The sequence below is a fragment of the Poecilia mexicana genome, unplaced genomic scaffold (genome assembly GCF_051168715.1).
Source record: "Poecilia mexicana isolate PSO_F unplaced genomic scaffold, ASM5116871v1 scaffold_5, whole genome shotgun sequence".
Taxonomy (NCBI): Eukaryota; Metazoa; Chordata; class Actinopteri; order Cyprinodontiformes; family Poeciliidae; genus Poecilia; species Poecilia mexicana.
In genome coordinates, this window is record NW_028263374.1 from 28,710,129 (window position 1) to 28,730,151 (window position 20,023).

The 20,023-nt window shown below is 45.7% G+C and overlaps 1 protein-coding gene across 3 annotated transcripts in view; it reads left to right on the plus strand.

The window, feature by feature from the left end:
* chd6 (chromodomain helicase DNA binding protein 6) overlaps nt 1-20,023 on the plus strand; it is a 67,842-nt gene that overhangs the window by 39,448 nt on the left and 8,371 nt on the right. For all 3 annotated transcript variants that reach the window (XM_088005864.1, XM_088005866.1, XM_088005865.1), the window contains 20 exons: nt 109-227; nt 310-469; nt 692-781; nt 893-996; nt 2,398-2,527; nt 3,674-3,749; nt 4,153-4,249; nt 4,959-5,331; nt 5,407-5,615; nt 5,837-5,934; nt 6,854-7,618; nt 8,175-8,429; nt 9,105-9,348; nt 9,892-11,157; nt 12,074-12,225; nt 13,053-13,310; nt 14,987-15,625; nt 16,554-16,793; nt 18,469-18,609; nt 19,878-19,982. In XM_088005864.1, the coding sequence (XP_087861990.1) occupies nt 109-227; nt 310-469; nt 692-781; nt 893-996; nt 2,398-2,527; nt 3,674-3,749; nt 4,153-4,249; nt 4,959-5,331; nt 5,407-5,615; nt 5,837-5,934; nt 6,854-7,618; nt 8,175-8,429; nt 9,105-9,348; nt 9,892-11,157; nt 12,074-12,225; nt 13,053-13,310; nt 14,987-15,625; nt 16,554-16,793; nt 18,469-18,609; nt 19,878-19,982 (5,521 nt within the window). The remainder of the gene's footprint in view (nt 1-108; nt 228-309; nt 470-691; nt 782-892; nt 997-2,397; nt 2,528-3,673; nt 3,750-4,152; nt 4,250-4,958; nt 5,332-5,406; nt 5,616-5,836; nt 5,935-6,853; nt 7,619-8,174; nt 8,430-9,104; nt 9,349-9,891; nt 11,158-12,073; nt 12,226-13,052; nt 13,311-14,986; nt 15,626-16,553; nt 16,794-18,468; nt 18,610-19,877; nt 19,983-20,023) is intronic.

The following is a 20,023-nucleotide window of genomic DNA, read 5'->3' on the forward strand; positions in this document are numbered from 1 at the left end:
TTATCTCCAAAGTGCTGGAAATGTCTGAAAACCTACCTTGATAATGCTTGAACTTTCCTTGTTTTAAGTGAAAGCATTCAGGCATTATTTGACTGTTTTTTCCATTAGGGCTCTGCTGGTTTACTGCCTGAAACATTACAAAGGTGACGACAAGATCAAGAGCTTCATCTGGGATCTGATCTCTCCTTCTAAAGACGGACAGGACCAGGCGCTGCTCAACCACTCGGGTTAGACTTTCTCCGCCCACATGCGACGCGCGCTGCCTTATTTTTACCAGTTCAGGTTAATGCGTCTGGTTTGTGTGCGCAGGTCTGTCTGCTCCGGTTCCTCGGGGCAGGAAGGGGAAGAAGCTGAAGAATCAGCTGAATGTTCCCGACGTTAAAAACGCTGACTGGCTGGTCCACTGTAACCCAGAGGTGGTGCTGCAGGATGAGAGCTACAAGAAGCACCTCAAACAGCACTGCAACAAGTCAGTATAGGAGCTCAGGTTGATGAAACGCTAGAAGGTTTTTCTCTGTCTCAGATAGTTTTAAACATATGAAGGAGGAGCTGCAACCTTTTCTCCCCTCAGTCCAGCTAAATAAAACTCATTTTGAGCAGCTGAGGTTCTCGTCTCGGTGCACTAAACATGATAGATTAGCTTTAGCTTCAGTTTTCGTTTTCAACCTTTGTCACTTGTATTTTGTCCCAGGGTGCTGCTGAGGGTGAGGATGTTGTACTACCTGAAGGTGGAGGTTCTGGGTGAGGCTGCTAATCAATCTCAGGAGGGGGTATCTGCCAGGTACGTAGCAAACATGGCGGATGTTGAATCAAATCAGGAAGAAAAGACTCCGTCAGTCGATAGATGGTCCAGATCTTGACTATAACGGCTAGATTATTTGTGCATCAACAGTAAGCTGGAGGTGTCGCTGCCTGACATCGACTACATTGAGATTCCAGTGACTTGGTGGGACGCAGATGCTGACAAGTCTCTCCTAATAGGAGTCCACAAACACGGTGAGACTCGGAAAGTTGCTGTCGTTTCATCCGAGTAACACTGAGATTACCGCTGAGGTTTCCAATTCACTCAATCGATGCGTCCCAATTCACAGAGGCTGCTTCAAATCCTTAAGAGTTTGATGTTCAACCTGTAATAAAGTGCAATTTAGCATTTGATTTAAAGCCTAAATTTAGAAAAAAAAATTAAAGTTCAAACCAGATGTTTCAGACTTAATTAAAAAAATGTAAACATTTTTTCTCACTGTGTGAAGTCAAATCAGACTAAACTTCTCTTGTTTTAGGTCAGTTAGAATTAAACAGGGCTGGACTGGCTGGGGTTGCTAGGTAACGGGGCTGGGCTGGCTGGGGTTGCTAGGTAACGGGGCTAGGTTGGCTGGGGTTGCTAGGTAACGGGGCTGGGCTGGGCTGGCTGGGGTTGCTAGGTAACGGGGCTGGGCTGGGCTGGGGTTGCTAGGGAACGGGGCTGGGCTGGGCTGGGGTTGCTAGGTAATGGGGCTGGACTGGCTGGGGTTGCTAGGTAACGGGGCTGGACTGGCTGAGGTTGCTAGGTAACGGGGCTAGATTGGCTGGGGTTGTTAGGTAACGGGGCTGGGCTGGGCTGGCTGGGGTTGCTAGGAAACGGGGCTGGGCTGGCTGGGGTTGCTAAGTAACGGTGCCCATATTATGTGACGTAACAGTCGGGAGGTTTTTGAAACGGCTCAGTTTCCAGATACCAAACAGACATTAACCTGTCGCCAAAACACCGAATGGATTTTTCTGGAGCGTTTTGTGTTTCTAGAAGCAGTTGAGACCCAAATGGAAGTAAAAATAATGTGCAAATATGAGTTTTGCACAATCAACTCCTCTTGAATCAGACTAAACTTTTCTTGTTTTAAGTCAATTAGAAGTTACTTCTGTAAGCTGTACAACTTGGTAAGAACATTTTTAGAGACTGTTTTTGTTTTGTAACTTTCTTTTTGTGAGGTCATTTCACTCAACATGATTTATTTGGGTTTTTTCTATGTAGTGTAATACTTATTGTTCCTAAAAGCTCAGTGACTTATTGATCGTCTTATTTTTTAAAGAGCAGTATTGAAATTTGGGGATATTTTAAATAAATTCGTTTTTTGTTTTCTGTCCAGTTTTACTTTGTCCCTTCTCTAAAATTTAGAATAAAATCACAGAAAAATGATTAATAACTGTAATAAATATGATATAGTAGTGAACTGAAGCTGTATTTTTTCGTTCATTTGTATTGTGTGATGCTGGAAATGTTTGAAAACTTTCCTTAAAATCCTTGATTTTCTCAGTTTGCAGTTTTTTGGTCTTTTTTGCGTTAATTTAATGAAACTTGAGCAGCATTTTGCTTCCTGCTGTGTTTTCTTTGCGTTTTAACTCCGTCTCTCTGTTCCTGTCCAGGATACGAGCGTTACAACGCCATGCGCGCCGATCCGGACCTCTGCTTCCTGGAAAGAGTTGGGATGCCGGACGTCACAGCTCTGTCTGCAGAGCAGGGAGGATCGGAGGCGGCTGCCGAGCTGACGGACAGGTGAAAATTATGATTAATTTACAAAAATATTTTAATTTGCATTTAAAGACATCAGACTTTTCATTTAGACAGGAGAAACGTTGAATAAAGCATTGGAGAAAGGTAAAATAAATTAAGTTTTGTTGACTTGCAGCAGTAGGAGGTAAAAACTGCTGCTAGATGATTCCCATCTGGATATAAATTAACTTTTATATCCATTTTTTCTGCGTTTTTACATTAAAAGTGGAACTTTTGATGCTTTGCTTCATGAATTTTATTGCACAAAGCAGATCACCTGCCAGATCCTACCTCTCTTCTTTTTTATTATCCTTACACTGCAAAAACACATAAAATCTTATAATTTTGATCTAGTTCCTAGTGCGAGTATCTCTGTACATTTGAAATAAGACAAAACTAACTCAAAAGTAACTTTTCAGCTAGTTATAGGAACTTGTTTGAGCAAATAATATGAAAAGAACTAGTTCCACGCTGTACTTTTACTTGAGTAATTTTATTATGAAGTGTCACTCCTCTTACGTTTGTAAATTTTCTGGATTCTTTTCCAGAGCGAGTAACTGAATAAAACTGAACAAAAAAACATTCAGTTCCTTGTTTTAAAGATTTATGAGAAAAGAAACTGATTTGGAAAAAAACATTTCTTTTGCCTGACTTTATCATGTGTTATTTATATGAATTATTGTCATTTTGGTGCTTAAAATACCAACATTTCCATTTAACTTTATATTTGCTTCATCTGATGATGTAATTTTTAATTATTAATTATTGTTGTGATCGGTTACTCAGTACTTTGGTCGCCTTTTTACCAGATACTTTTTATCTTTACTTGATTAAAACGTGGAGCTCAAATCCTTCAACTTGAGGTCAGATTTTTTCCGTCTGAAATAAACTCCTGGTTCTTAATGACTCTGATTTGAATCTTTTCCTCCGTAGTTTGTCTCAGTTCCAGGTTTAGTTTCTTGCTGAAGACATTTGTTGCATCGTTTCTGACTTGCAGCGCTTTCCTCTCTCTCCTGAGATCACAGCAGCGTTTTGATGGTGAACTCCCTCTGAACAGCCGCTCTGATGATAGATCTGTGTTGCTCTTTAGCGCCGTCATCGTTTGTTAACTTATTTCCCCCTTCAATGTCTTTTTTTTCCTGTCAGCAGCTGTAAAACGGAGGAGGCGAAGGAGAAGCCGGAAAGCAAAGCGAATGGAGAGGAGGATCAAGACGACAACAGACAGGTAGAGCTCAGGGTTTTTGCTCTTTTTGTTGCACACTTTGGTAGAAATCTTCCTTGTGGTTGCTGTAAAAGTAACAGATTTACAGATGGAACTCATTAAAATGGATTGTTCTGTTTAGGAAAATCTAATTTACAGATTTTTATTGCTTGTTTATGGATGCTGAGAGAGGTTGTGTGTGTCTTCTTAAAGCTACAGCTTTAAGAAAAAACACCCAACCTGTTAAAAAACAGGAAAACACCAGAAACTGCACTGGAATCCAGTCTGAAATGTGTCCAAACAGCATCTCTGCGACCTAAAGAGCTGATTTAAAACTGCTTTTTTCTCTGGAGATGAATCCTGGGCTGTAACTGATGAGGAAAAGCAGCTAAAAACCATCAGAAAACATTTTTATTTTTTTTCTGAGGGGGAGGAAACCTGTTCCAGCGTCGACACATCAGAGAAACCCGACAGCACGGCTCAGGCCGAGGCGACGGACCAGCAGCAGCAGAAAGACGTTCCAGGTGAAAAACCTGAGGATATTTTCACTTAGGCCTGTCGCAAACAGCAATAAATCAATTAACCGCATCATAAATTAAAGCAAACTCAATAATTTCTATTTGCATGATTTATCGTTTCTCTTTTTCTGCCAAAGTCCGGATGATAAACGTCTTCAGTCTGGTGTTTGGTCTCAACTAGATCCTTTTTCTGAGGGACAGTTATGTTTAGAGAAACTTCATAATTAATTTTATTTGTTTTGTTTATTTATTTAAATGTCTTCCAGTTCCAGTGTTAAAATGTTCATTAAAATTTAAAGGTTATTGATCTTTGAGAATGTGTTCTTGAATTATTAGGCCATTACTGTTATATTACTTGAAAATGGTCTCAAAATGTTACCTAGCAACCTAACTGAGTTCCAGCACATTTAGTCAGCTGGTTTTATTGCTGTTTGTGCTGTACAACGGCTGCTGGAAAAGACAAGTGTTTTCTGGTTGCCCTACCATCCAGAAATAAATGAAATTACCCTTAAAATATTTACCTTAAAATAAATGCCTTTATTTCGTTGAAAAGTTACTTGTAATTTAGTTTTGTCTTATTTTGAGTGAACTAAAATGCTTGCTCTAGAAACTAGACCAGAAAAACTTGGTAATGTTTTCTACTTTTGCATTTTGAAGCTCTACTAAAGTTCAGGGGAAAATCTGAATTCTTCTTCAACCGATTTCCCCTCCACAGATTCTCAGACGCCAGCCGACCCATGCAACCAAGATGGACCCCTGGTTACCACGACGACGACGGGCACCGGGTCGGGCGTGGCATCTCTTCACGTCGTCCAGGCCCGGCCGCTGTGGCCCACCGGCCCGGCCCTGACGGCCCGGTTCCGCCGCCTGATCACGGCCTACCAGCGCTTCACGCTGCGCAGGGAGCCTATGCTGCGGCACGACTTCCTGCTGCACGACGGCCTGGTCGGCATGGCGATAGGGGGCGCGGGGTCGGGTCACGGCCACCACGGTGGCGGGCCGCTGGCCTGGCAGCTGGGCGAGGAGCTGAGGAGGTGCTCGGTGGTTTCCACGGAGACGGACCCGTTGTTCCTGGAGTGGCAGAGGAGGTGACGCCGCTGCAGATTGTCGTTTTATCGGGTTTTCCGCGCCATCAGGGATTCATCCCTCTGGTTCCGTTCCAGGTGGACCCGCCGGGAGCAAGCGGACTTTTACCGCACCGTTTCGTCCTTCGGTGTCGTCTACGATCCGGAGAGGAAGGCGTTCGACTGGTCCCAGTTCAGAGCGCTGGCCCGGCTGGAGAGGAAGACGGACGAGAGCCTGGAGCGATACTTCAACTCGTTCGTCAACATGTGCAGGACGGCCTGCAAGCTTCCGCCGAAGAAGGAAGAAGGTACCGAGGCTCAAAATGGCCGCCGGGAAATGCAATCTTTTTGCTCTGCCAACTTTGGTGTAATTTTCTGAATTTCTCTGGGGCTTAGTTACACTTTAAAATCCAGATTTCCAATAAATCTTAATTTTTCTGTGTACTTATGCTCTTATTCTCAGGAATAACTGCTGAATTTTTGCTAAACAGGACGTTTAATATTGGTAATCTCCACTTTGTTTCCTCAGGGTTGGCAGATCCGGGCGTTCTCGTGGAGCCGCTGACCGAAGAGCGCGCCGCCAGGACGCTGTATCGCATCGAGCTGCTGAGGAAGATCCGAGAGCAGGTCAGGTTTCTGCAGAAATTGTTTGCTTTTCTCAGCCTCCGTAGTGGAAGCAGATGTCTGTTTATGTCCAGGGATATTTGTCACTTCTAAGCCTCCGTAGTTGAAGCGGTTTTCTGTTTATGTCTAGAGATATTTGTCCCTTCTGGGCCTCCGTAGTTGAAACGCTTCTCTGTTTATCTCCAGAGATAATTGTCCCTTCTGGGCCTCCGTAGTTGAAGTGGTTCTCTGTTTATGTCCAGAGATTTTTGTCCCTTCTGGGCCTCCATAGTTGAAGCGGTTCTCTGTTTATGTCCAGAGATTTTTGTCCCTTCTAGGCCTCCATAGTTGAAGCGGTTCTCTGTTTATGTCCAGAGATATTTGTCTCTCCTGGGCCTTCGTAGTTGAAGCAGATGTCTGTTTATGTCCAGTGATTTTTGTCCCTTCTGGGCCTCCGTAGTTGAAGTGGTTCTGTTTATGTCCAGAGATTTTTGTCCCTTCTAGGCCTCCATAGTTGAAGCGGTTCTCTGTTTATGTCCAGAGATATTTGTCTCTCCTGGGCCTTCGTAGTTGAAGCAGATGTCTGTTTATGTCCAGAGATATTTGTCCCTTCTGTGCCTCCGTAGTTGAAACGGTTCTCTATTTATGTCCAGAGATATTTGTCCCTTCTGGGCCTCCATAGTTGAAATGGTTCTCTGTTTATGTCCAGAGATATTTGTCCCTTCTGGGCCTCCGTAGTTGAAGTGGTTCTCTGTTTATGTCCAGAGATATTTGTCCCTTCTGGGCCTCCGTAGTTGAAGTGGTTCTCTGTTTATGTCCAGAGATTTTTGTCCCTTCTAGGCCTCCGTAGTTGAAGCGGTTCTCTGTTTATGTCCAGAGATATTTGTCCTTTCTGGGCCTCCGTAGATGAAGAGGTTCTGTAAAGCTCGGTGTTGACCTGCAGGTTCTGCGCCACCCGCTCCTGTCGGCCCGCCTCCAGCTGTGCCGGCCGTCCCTCTACCTCCCCGTCTGGTGGGAGAGCGGGAAACACGACCGGGACCTGCTGGTCGGCGCCGCCCGCCACGGCCTGAGCCGCACCGACTTCTACATCCTCAACGACCCGCAGCTCAGCTTCCTGGAGGCTCACAGGAACTACGTCAGGCGGCACCCGGCTCATCTTCACCCCCAGAGCCATCATCACCCTCACCATCCTGGGATGGCGGCGTCTGCGTCCCAGCTTCCTCACTGCTGCCTGTACGAGTCGGGGCTCGGCCATCACTCCCCTCAGCCTCCGGAGTATCCGCACCAGGCCTCCAACCACCACCAGCAGCCGCCGCCCACGCCTTCGCCCTCCTCTTCCTCATCCTCCTCCTCTCACCCCCACCTCCATCCTCCACCGCTGGACGCCGGGGACTCCGGCTCGCCCAGCCTGGGCATGGTACCGGGGTCACGGGTGGACTTCCTGGACTGCACTCCGTTGGATGAGACGCTGGAGCTGGGGGCACTGCATCACGACTCCGACGCCTTGCACGGCGGGAAGGTCTCCAAGGACGCGCTCAACGGGTTCCCCTTCAACTCCGCCACCGGGGGTCAGAGCATGCTCAACTCGTACGGAGTGGGCGGAGCCGACCTGGACGCGAACCTGAGGAGCGACGTCCTGGTTGGAGAGCAGGGGTCGTCGGAGGAAACGGGGCTGCTGGCGCCGTCGGTGGAGCTGGACCAGCTACAGGTTCGCAGCGCCGCAGACCAGGCAGAGAACATGAAATCAAAACCTTAAAATGTTACATCAGTCAAGGTTATTCATAGCACAAGGCAGTTCAGAGTACTTTATACCGGCCTTACTTTAGAGAAATAATAATAAAGAGAGAGGGAAACGGCTCAGCAGGAAGGGTCCCAATCCTCCTGATGAGCCAATCCAGGCCGGTTTATGTCACAGTTCATCTGTTGTTTTTGAAGGATTAAATCAAATTTAAAACATAACATGTATATTTTTTCCCAGAATGCTTCTGTTTCAGGTTGAACAGCATTAGATATAAAACTTAGATCAGCAGAAAAAGTCGCCGCTTGAAGCTGGTTTTGTTTTTGGATTCCCAGTTTTCTGACTATAAGTTCAAACTTTTCAGCAATTTTGGCAAAAAAGGAGGATTTCCTTAAGAAAACATGTAATTTTGAGGTGTTAACTGGTTCTTAAGGTATCTTATCTTCTTAGTGTATCGTTAGCTCCTTTCGCTGCATTTCTTAAATCTCTGTTCTTGGTGTTTCTGAATCTGTCGGGTTTCCTGCAGGCTCCCTGGGACAGCGCGGATCACACCAGTCCAGCTGAGCACATGTTCAACGAGTCTGACCCCATCCTCGGCCCCGCCGCCCTGGAGACAGGCTTCCTGGAGGAGGAGGATGAGGAGGCTCAGGGCGGAGACAGGGGAGGAGAGGAAGGAGGGACTCTGGAGGAGTGTCTCGGCCTCCCGCCTTCGTCGTCTCCGTCTCACCCTTCGACGGGCGATTCAGTGGAGCCGCTGTCGTCGAGCTACATGCTCTTTAAGGTGGGACAGTGAGAGCCTTAACATGCAGATGTGATGTTTAATTTGATGTGTTTAAATTAGCTAATCTACCGCCGCAATGTTAGCTTAGCTGCTAGCAGCCGTAGCTAATCTACCGTATTGATCACTTATTAATAATCGCAAAATAAACATCAGTCCTGAAAACATAAAATGGTAACGGTTCGATTGTTTTTTGGTGTTGAATCCGGAGACATGAGGTGCCGTCGTTGTCAGTTACTATGGCAACAAGTCTGCGTGTTGCTATGGCAACGGGTCTGCTTAGCTGACACAGAGAACAAGCGGTTTTGAGTTGTTCTTTAACAATTTTTTCCCTTTTCATGGCGCACTGCACTAAATTAATAATACCTACATGTCCAGGTTTCATTTAGTGAACGGTTCTAGCGCCGCTATCAGCGCGGCATGTAAAAGAGTCATCTTTCTGCCTGCCGGCGTTGTGCGCATGCGCTAAATGTCTGGACGTAAACAATAACATGCAACGTGTTATTGACGCTGTCCTTTCCAGCCATGTCCATCAGTGGTCCTCTCCATGTTTAACGGACCCGTCGCTGTGGTTAGGTTGCCTGGCACACCTGGGTGCTGAAATTACTGCTCAGAAAAGATGGAGATGATCAGAATAAACCTGCAGTAATCCAGACTCCTCTGTGTTCAATCCCTCAGGACATCGGGGTGAACGAAGAGGCCAGTCCGGATCAAACAGACCTGTCGGCCAGTCCGCCGCTGCCCTACGTCCCGCCGCCGCCCCTCTCTTTACCCGACATCACCGCCCACGAGCCCCAGGATGGACTCGGCCACGCCAACGTCTCCGAGAGCTTGATCCACCCAGCGGAGGACGGAGACGACCAGGAAGGAGGCGCTGGGTTTGAATTCGAAGACAAAGACGAAGAGGAAGCAGAGAAGGAAGGTACGTAAATTTAATTAAGAGAGTTTAGACCTGAAGGAAATCTCCTTTTAATTCCAGATTTCAGGAATGGATGAAAGTATGAATGAAAGTTTGCACAGTAGCGTCCGACTTAGGAAAACCAGTTAAACAGTTATTGGGACCTGACACCATAACAAATGTATATTTTCCTGGAAGTTATGATGTTGTTGTTTGGAGACTATTTTTGAGTAATATGATGGTAATGGCATAAAAATGCAAGAACACATTAAATTCTAATGAACATTTAACACTGGAACAGGAAGACATTCTTAATATCCGAAATAAATAAACAAAACAAGAGAAACAACAAATAAAATGTTAGGATTTCTCTGTAAACAAAACTGTCCTTCAACAAAAGGGCTAGTTCAGAATAAAAGACCAAACTGAAAACTTTTAGAATCGAGATTTTGGTAGAAAACGAGAGAAAAGAGAGAAACAAATTATACAAATGGAAATGACCGAGTTTGTTTTCATTTATGATGCGACTAATTGATTTATTGGCCTTCTCGTTGTTTCTGCTGAAAGGTGCGGACCGTGGCGTCGGCGTCCTGGACGGGCCCCAGATGGAGGACGGAGAACGGGAGCCGGATAAGACGGAGGAGATCCTGCAGCGGCTTTCTCCAGACCTCCGGGACGATGGCGAGGATTTGTCCCGGGAGGTGCAGCCGTACCTGGGGAAGCTGGAGCAGGACGGCAGCTTGGCGTGTCCGGCGTCCATCGAGGCGCCGCCAGAAGACGTGGACGGCCTGATCCTGTATCAGACCGAAGAGGAACGCTCGATGGACAGTTCTCTTGACGCTGAGGCTTTTATCCGCAATGAAACCGGAGAGTTTTTGGAAATGAAGGAGAGCTCTCAAAGTTCTGGTGGCGGTTTTGGCGCGGATCAGGTTAACGAGATCTCCGAGGGTCGGCTGGACTGCGTCTCTCTGGACGACACTGCGGAGGAACCGATGGAGGATAAACCCGGTCTGATGGCGCTGGCTGAGTCAGAGCTAGCAGAACCCGGAGATCGCACCGTCTCAGTGGATCCCGACCTGAACCGGAGTGAAACTTCGTCTTTCTCTCTGGATCGGGAAAATCTCCTGGATCAAAATGAAATCAAGGCTAATTTGACTTTAAACGATGTCGACGCGAAGTCATCGGATCTTAAATTCTCCATCGATGAAGAGAGGAAGCCACTGCGGTTCGTGGTTCCGAAAACCGAGGCAGCGGAGGACGTCTGCCCAGACAGCTCCGACATCAAGCATTCCCGTTTCCTCTCCTTCCCCGTGAAGTCCGAGGACACCAAAGCCGAGCAGCTGGAGTTTCCTTTGCGAGCGCCGTTGCTCGACGCCAAACCCGAAGACCTCAGCCTCTCCATGAAGTCCGAGAGCTTCGACATCAAACCCGAAGTCCTGCAGTTCGTCGCTTTCTCCGACTGCGGCAAAATCAAACCGGAAGTGAAGCCGGCCGACCTGCGGTTCGCCGTCTACCCGGACGGCGTGAGGTTCAAGGCGGAGATCAAACCGGAAGCTCTGAGGTTTGCCGGATTTCCGGAGACGTCCGCCATCAAGCCCGAAAGCAAACCCGACGCTCTGGAGTTCGCGGCGTTCCCGAACGGCTCTGAGATCAAAGCCGAGGTGAAGCCGGAGGTTCTGGGGTTCACAGCCTCGCCTGAGGTGAAGGTTGAGATGAAGCGTGAGACGCTGGAGGCGGACAGCACGGTCCTGACGCCGAAGCTGGAGCAGGGCGAGGCGGCGGCGGAGAGTCCGCTGAAGGGCCAGGTGAAGGAGGAGAGGCCGAGCTCCCCGGGTACGAACGCCTTCGATTCCACCTTTTCTTCTGATCAATAAAACATGAATATCTACGGAGGAAGATTAGGGCCATTTAAAAAAATCTGACTTTAATCTGAGAAGATAAAAACTAGAATTATGATAAAAGAGAATTTAACAAAAAGAGAGAATTTTAAGATGAGAAGTCAGGATTTTTTAGAAGAAATAGTCAATTCTGAGGAAAGTCTGACTTTTCTCTCTTACTGAAAAAAATTTGGATTTTGAGAAGTCAGCATAAAGTAAAACTGAATTGAATTTGAATATGAATATCTACAGAAGAGGGCTGCACAGTGGTGCAGTTGGTAGAGCTGTTGTCTTGCAGCAAGAAGGTTCTGGGTTCAATTCCCAGCCCCGGTGTCTCTGCATGGAGCTTGCATGTTCTCCTTGTGCATGGTGGGTTCTCTCCAGGTACTCCGGTTTCCTCCCACAGTCCAAAAACATGACTATCAGGTTAATCTCCAAATTTCCCCTAGGTGTGAGTGTGTGTGTGCATGGTTGTGTGTCTCTGTGTTGCCCTGCAACCTGTCCAGGTGACCCCGCCCCTCACCCGGAACATTAGCTGGAGAGGCACCAGCACCTCCCGACCCAACAGGGACAAGGGTGCTAAGAAAATCCACAGAAGAAGATTAGAGCCACTGGGGAAAAAAAGTCTGAATTTTTATAAAAAACAACAGAATTACATACTGTAACGATTTATGATTAATTTAGTTTAATCTGATGTGTAGGACATAAATTTAATCCTTTATCTTCTATCTTTACCTTTTCAGTGAAATTGTTTAAATTGTTGCAGTTTTTTGAACTGCAAATAAATTATTTAATGACTGAATAAATAAAAAATAAGTGAAATTGTTTAACGTTGCTTGCTGTGAGCTGACGTTTCTCTGCCACCTCTGCAGTTCCTGCGGTGGAAGGATATCCCGGCAGTCCGAGGTTTGCAGCTCCCGCTTCCATGTGTGAGATTCCCGACGGGCTGCATGAGAGCCGGGAGCCGACCATCGCTCAGCTGCTGCAGGAGAAAGCGCTCTTCTCCTTCTCCGAGTGGCCGAAGGTTCGCTCAGCCCTTCCTCAGCCTCACAGGGATGCAAGATGGGCGGCCATTTTCTTTGTTTTCCCTTCTGTCAAGACGTAGGGATGCGATACCGATTCCAGTATTGATTCCACTTATTGATTAGGTTCCTTATCGTTTCTCATATGGATTTTCATTGAGTTAGGAAATAAACTTAAGTTTTTATGCAGACAAATTTGCACGTTTACCTTTTCAGGAAGGATCTTTCAAGACTTAAGATTTCAGATATTATTTATTTTTGTCTGTTATTTTACTGCTCCGTACTATGGAGGAGTAAAACGATGATTAGGGCCACTGCAGACAGGAAAACAGACTTAATTTCTGCTGAAAAGCTCAGAAATTTTGAGATGAATCTCAGAAATTTTCTAGAAAAAGAAATTGGAAATTTCCAACTTTGAAAAATCAAATAAAGCCAGAAAAACTCTGAAATTTTGAGATAAATCTCAGAAATTATCTCAGAAAAAATGACAATGTCTGCGTTTCAGAAGCTGAAAATCTGCAAGAAAAAAATTTAGATTAATTTCAGAAATTATGTAGAAGAAACTTTGAAACTAGAGTTTGAAAAGTTAAAAAAAAAATTAAAAAATGTGAAAGTTTGAGATTAATTTCAGAAATTTTCTTGTAAAAACATGGAAGTATCAGAGTTTGAAAAATCGGAAATTTACAAGAATAAAATATTCCAAAATGTCTAAACTTTTTGACTAAACCTGCCTGATGTAAAAACACCAAGTTCATAATTGAACTAAACAAACAAACAGTAGTGCTAGGGAATTTATAGCTGCAGTTCTGCTTGTGATCGCCCCCTGCAGGACAGAGTTATTATCAACCGGCTGGACAGCATCTGCCACGCCATCCTGAAGGGAAAATGGCCGTCATCGAGCGAGCAATACGACTCCCCTGGCTCCGTGGCGGCCAACTCGTGCCTGGCTAACAGTTTAGCGCAGCACCACCACCACCGAGCCGGGTTCCTGCCCGGTGCGGCCCCCGGCGCCGGGCCGGGCCAGCCGCGGGTCCAGCAGGGCGGCCTGGGGTTTCCCGTCCCGCCGCCCCTCACTCGACTTCCCAAGGTGAGGCGTTCTGCAAAAACCAGCGAATTAATTCAATATTCTCCTTTTTACATATCTATCACCGTCTACATGTTTCTGTCTTCCATGCCATAGTTCTGTCCGGGTTTTGTCCCCAGAAGTGCTCAATGTCCAAAAGAATATCTGCACCAGAATAATCAGAAGCTCAAACCCAGAGGATGTTGCACTGCAAAAACACAAAACCATGTTCACTTCAAACAAGCTCCTACAGCTTCCAGAAAAGTTTAAGTTAATTTTGTCTCATTTCAAGTCTTCTAAGATATATGGACTAGAAATTAGACAAAAATACTAAGATTTTGTGTTTTTGCCTTGATTCCAGTGACTACACTGAAAAAACCTAAAATCTTACCAAGTATTCTTGGTCCAGAAAAACCTGAAGTTTGTTGTTGAAACTTGACAAAATGAAAACACTGTAAATGCAATAAACACGGATCAGTTAATAAATATGTAGATATTTTACAGTGTTTTAAAAACATTAAATTCGCTTTATGATGAACAGAGTAACATTGAATTAGCTTCAGTTAGTCCTGCAGCACTGGGCACCTCCTGTCAACATGTTGCTTTGTTGCTTATTCTGTACCATGTAAAGCTTTATATGCGGATATCAGACTTGGGTAGATGATCCCGTTGCGCTTTGTAGCGTGAAGACACACATGCTAGATCCTGCAGCCAGCTTCCTGCTGGAGGGCAAAAAGCTGCTCGCCTAAGATGACTAGCACTGGTTTTAACTGCTGACGTAACGGGTTAAACCTTAAATATATGTGTTATATATGAAAGAAAAAGGAACGCAGTGCTTTGCTAACTGTCAACACTATGACAACTAGATCACAAGGCCAGGAGAAAGTTTGAATTAAAAAAAAATAGTGAGGGAGAGGGAAGTAGGTCAGTTATGCTAGCTTGACTATGAGAACTTAACATGTAGCTGTGATGTGGAATCCTGTGTGTTTTGGTTCAGTTACAAAAATTAAAAATAAAGCTGAGCCTCACCAACTCTGACAGATCATCAGTAGAGCAGGTGTTTAAATTAGCTAATCAACCACCACTGTATTAGCTTGGCTAATAGCAGCGATAGCTAATCTACCAAAGCGATCACTTATTAATAATCTCAAAATAAGCATCAAACCTAAAAACATAAAACTGTTATTTACTGAATGTTCTGTTCTTTGTTTGGGAAATGTTTGCGTGTTTTTTGGTGGTGAATCCTGAAACATTAGTGGAGTTGTCAGTCAGTTGCTATGGCAACGGGTCTGTGTGTAGTGTAGCCGACATGGAGAGCAGGATAAATGAAGGATTTGAGTTGTTTAGTTGTTTTTTTAACGGTTTTTCTGTGATATTTTTCCCTTTGCTGTGACACTGCAATAAATTAATACCTACAGGTCCAGGTTTCATTTCGTTAATTGTTCAACTGCAGCAGCGCAGCTATGGATGAAAAGTCAAAGAATCGTCTTTTTGCCCTCCAGCGTTGATCACTGGAAGTAAACAGTAACATGCAATGTGTCTAAAATTGTTAACGCAGCTTCCAAACCTTATCAGGTTGACTCTCACCCAGGTCTGAATCCACAGCAGCCCGTGCGTTGTGTCTCAGTCCATATGTGTGTTTAACCAAAGCCATCATCTCTCTCCCATTCTTGTCTCACCCACCCTGCCCACCCGGACAGTACGTGCCGCGGGGCGCCGCATGTGGGCGCGCAGCTTGGCGCCTCACCTCCTTGCCTCTCTTGCAGGAGAGGCTCGTGGCTCCTCCCTTCCTCCCTGAGCTCAAACGGGCCGGAGGTCGGCGGTCCTTCGACTACGAAGCCGCTGCAGCTGCCGCGGCTGCTAAGATCTTAGCCGGGAAGTCTGCGTCGCCGAGCCACACAAGCGCCGCTGCCGCCGCCAGCAGCTCCAGCGAAGAGAAGGTGGCGGTGGTGACCACTCCATCCCACCATGCCGGCGCCATGTTGAACGGCTGGCAGGAAGCGGCGATAGATCTGACAAAATCCTCTGGAGAGATCAGCACCACAAGCGGCGCGGGGACGAACGAAGCAGCTGGAATTGGCCACCCAAACGCCGGCGCTGCAGGCAGCCACAAGCTGCCGCCGCTGCCGCCCATCACAGCGCCGCTGCCCGGTTCGGTGGGGATCGACATGTCGGGCATCCTGCAGGCGGGGCTCATCCACCCGGTCACAGGGCAGATCGTCAACGGGAGCCTGAGGGGAGACGACTCCCTGAGGAGGAGGAGAGGGAGACGGAGAAACGTGGAGGCTCTGTACTCCGAGTTCGCCAAGAGCCGAGGGCTGCACCTGCCGGAGGCTCAGGTGGGTGGAGGGGGCGGGGCTTATGGTCTGAACAGGTAGAGAAACTGAGGGCGACCTCAGGAGAAACAGGGAAAACCCAAAAGGGTTTAAAGGAAAATCAGAATTTTAATTTTGTACATTTTTGTTTTTCCACTTGGGTTTCTACTGCTTCTAAAAACAAGTCAAGTGTTTCTTAAAAAAAGAAACCCAGTTGAATTCTGGTAATAAATTAATGTTTTTTTGATGTCTGGAAAATGAGCCGTTTAAAAAACCTCCGGGATGTAATGTCACAAATCAGCAGACAGCCGTTTCCTAGCAACCCCAGCAGAGTTCAGTCCATCACCTAGCAACCCCAGCCAAGCCTTCCTGTTACTTAGCAACCCTGGCAGAGCTCCAGCACTTTTGGTTGGTTGTACAATGGCTGCTAGAAAAGACAAGTGTTTTGTTGTTGATTGCGTGTATGTTGAGGCAGTTTGTTTTCTTTGTTTTGTTTTTGGGGTTTTTACCCAACTTTTCACTTTGGTTTAGTAAACATTTAGTAAACATAAACATTATTTTTTTGTTTCAGACGAAAAACTAACTGAATGTACATGGACCTGACTTGTTGGTTGTGCAGGAGGTTCCATTTCTGCTTTTCTTTCACCATTGTTGGAAACAAAGAGAATTCATGTTGTCTCCATCTTGTTTTCCTTCAACCACTTTTTCTTTTTTAAACATGTACAGTTGAATAACTCTGTTTGCAGCCATTTTCATGTGAGAGTGTAAATGTTGAGGTGGGGGCGTGGCCAGATGCAGCTTATTTGGATTTAAAGTGACAGAGACTCTAAAACAGCTCATAACTGACCAGACTAAAATCTCAGTATTTAAGAATTACTTGCGTTGCCTACAGATTTGGGGTTTAAGGAAGAATAACGTGTCAGCTCATCTGCATCTGTGTGTCCCCCTACAGGCTCGGGTTGAGGCCATCAGCCACTCCTCCGTGTCGTCCTCCACCTCCTCGCCGTCCCCGTCTCCGTCCGACCGGCCTGCTGGTCCTCCCACACCCTCCTCCTCCTCCACCCCCACCCCCACCCAGACGCCTCCTCAGCCAGAGATCGTGGCCATCGACAGGGAAGCGGCCAGCAAAGGCCTGATCGAGTGGCTGAGGCAGAATCCGGGCTACAGCATGGACCTGCCGGCCTTCGCTCACGTACGTATCTCTGTTGGTTCAGGTGAAAGTTAACAGCTGCTTGTAGGAGAGCAGCCGACACGCACGCAGCTCCACCAGGTTTTGGCTAATAGCTGATGGAGATGGTTTAGAGTTTGGCAGCAGGAGTGGCTGGGCCTGTGGGTTCTTTGAGTAAAGCTCATACAGCATTAAAGCAGCGTTTCAAAGACTTTTTGTTGTTGTTTAGTGTTAACTCCATTAGCTAAATGGAGCATTAGCTTAACTCATTTAGCTGACAATCACAGACCTAACTTAACTTGAAATTGTGTCCACAACAACATCTTTATATATGAACCTGAAGTGAAAATATTAGTCTCTCAACTCACTTATTGTTGTTTTCTTTGTTCATCCTAATGAGAAAAGTGGCGCCGTTTTGTAAATGTGAACAGCCACGATAAAACAAATTAACAAATCTACTTGTTTTCAGTTATTTACAGATTCTGAAAGTGTGGATTTCCAATGATTGGAAACACATGGAAGTAAAAAAAGAAGTTCTTTACTTCAAGTGTTGTTTTCATTAATAACATTTTATGGCTATTTGTAATTTAAAAGCATAATAAAAGAAAAATAAACTTCAGTTGCTTTGGCAGAAACATTTTATTTCAGCCTGAAGTAAATAATGACTTTATTTGAGGTGTAAAGATGCAGTTAGTCAGCGTGGGGTGCAGTGCTGCTCAACGCCTCGTCACAGTTATATCACACTCAGCACAGCTGCAGCAGCACGGCTGCAGCAGCACGGCTGCAGCAGCACGGCTGCAGCAGCACGGCTGCAGCAGCACGGTCCCGGGCCTGGCAGACGTAGATCTGTGTGCCAATAGCATGCTATGAATCTAATAGTATTCTCAAAACCAAAGTCCTGTGACTCATTCTGAGAAACTGAAAAATATTCCTGCTCCTGCTGCTTCCTGTCGTCTTCTTCAGCGTTTCAGCCAACAGTAACATCGGGCTGTTGGTCATCCTGAGATGTGAAAAAAGAAAAAAATCCACCTCACCAGCAAAAACATTTTTTTCTTCAAAGCTGGCATGTTTCCATGAAGCAAATTTATTTTTGGAATTACAGTTTGAACAATTTTATGACTAATGGAGATGCAGCGAGTGATGAACTTAAGGAAACGGTGATCGCTGCCCAGTAGCTGCTTGGTTTGGGAAGAATTATTGAGTCATTTTAAAAATAATTTAAATCCACTGATTTGAATGATTGTTCACTGTTTGAAAAAACTAAAACAAACCAGCATCCTTCTTCCACTTCCTGTCGTCATCTTTGCCGTTTCTGCCAGTAGTAACATCGGGATGTTGATCATGTGACTCCTGAGATGCAATATTTCCATTGCAGTTTTTTCAAAATACATCTGTTTTGGTACGCCTGAAAAACATTTTTCCAAATTGATGTGTTTCCATTAAGAAAATTTATTTTCATAATTTCAATTTGTGAAATTGTTTGGTTAATGGAAATGCAGAAAATAAGTAAGGCCGTACAAAACAACAAACTACAGCAGTTATTCAGAAGAACGCCAGCAGAGGGCGCTGCAGACCACAAACCTGCTGGACCAGATGTTAACACTGACATGATGAGGCAGCGTTGTGACTCCAAATCATTCTTAAAAACATAACATGGAGACTTTGATGTTTTTAATGGCTTTATTTTGTCTCGTTTCAGTCGGGAGCGAGTCTCCTGCACAGCTTTGTGGAGCGTCCCAAACAGAGGAGGCATCGCTGCAAAGATCCCACCAAGCTGGACATCAACACTCTGACGGGGGAGGAGAGAGTCCCTGTAGTTCACCGGGGAACAGGACGCAGGGTAGGTAACACACACACACACACACACACACACACACACACACACACACACACACACACACACACAGACAGCTACATATATACACACAGAGAGATACCTACATACACACACACACACACCTACACACACACACACACCTACACACACACACAAACCTACACACACACACACAGACAGCTACATATATATACACACACACACAGAGCGATACCTACATACACACACACACACACACACAGACAGCTACATATATACACACAGAGAGGTACCTACATACACACACACACACACACACAGAGACACCTACATACACACACACACACACACCTACACACACACACACACCTACACACACACACACACACACACAGACAGCTACATATACACACACACACACACAGAGCGATACCTACATACACAGACACACACACAGACAGCTACATATATACACACAGAGAGATACCTACATACACACACACACACACACAGAGACACCTACATACACACACACACACCTACACACACCTACACACACACACACACACACAGACAGCTACATATATACACACACACACACAGAGCGATACCTACATACACACACACACACACACAGAGACACCTACATACACACACACACACACACATACACAGACACCTACATACACACACACACACCTACACACACACACACACCTACACACACACACACACACAGACAGCTACATATATACACACACACACACAGAGCGATACCTACATACACACACACACACACACACAGACACCTACATACACACACACACACACACACACACCTACACACACACACACAGCTACATATATACACACAGAGAGATACCTACATACACACACAGCTACACACGCACACAGACACCTACACACACACACACACAGACACCTACACACACACACACAGCTACACACACACCTACCTACACACACACACACACACACACACACACAGCTACACACACACACACACACACACATACAGCTACACACACACACACACACACACACAGCTACACACACACAGGTTGACCCTAAATCAGAGGCGGATCAGAACCGTCCCGATAGAAACTGACCACAAAAAAGTGGAAAAACTGAAATCAGCTTTCAGATGCATTAGTTTAGCATCCAGAATTTCACTGTTTGTTAGTTTTAACTAACTTTTCATGGAGGAATCATCAGTTTTCAGGGTTTTTTGTATCGTTTACCTTTCTTGTCTGCATTGCCTCCCTCTGCAGCTTGGTGGCGCTATGGCTCCGGCTATCAAGGAGCTTTCCAGGTGGCTCGATGCGAACTCGGAGTACTTCGTCGCTCCAGACTGGGCCGACGTGGTCAAACACTCTGTGAGTCTCGGCTTTCTTTGAGATTTTTTTGTAACTTTCTT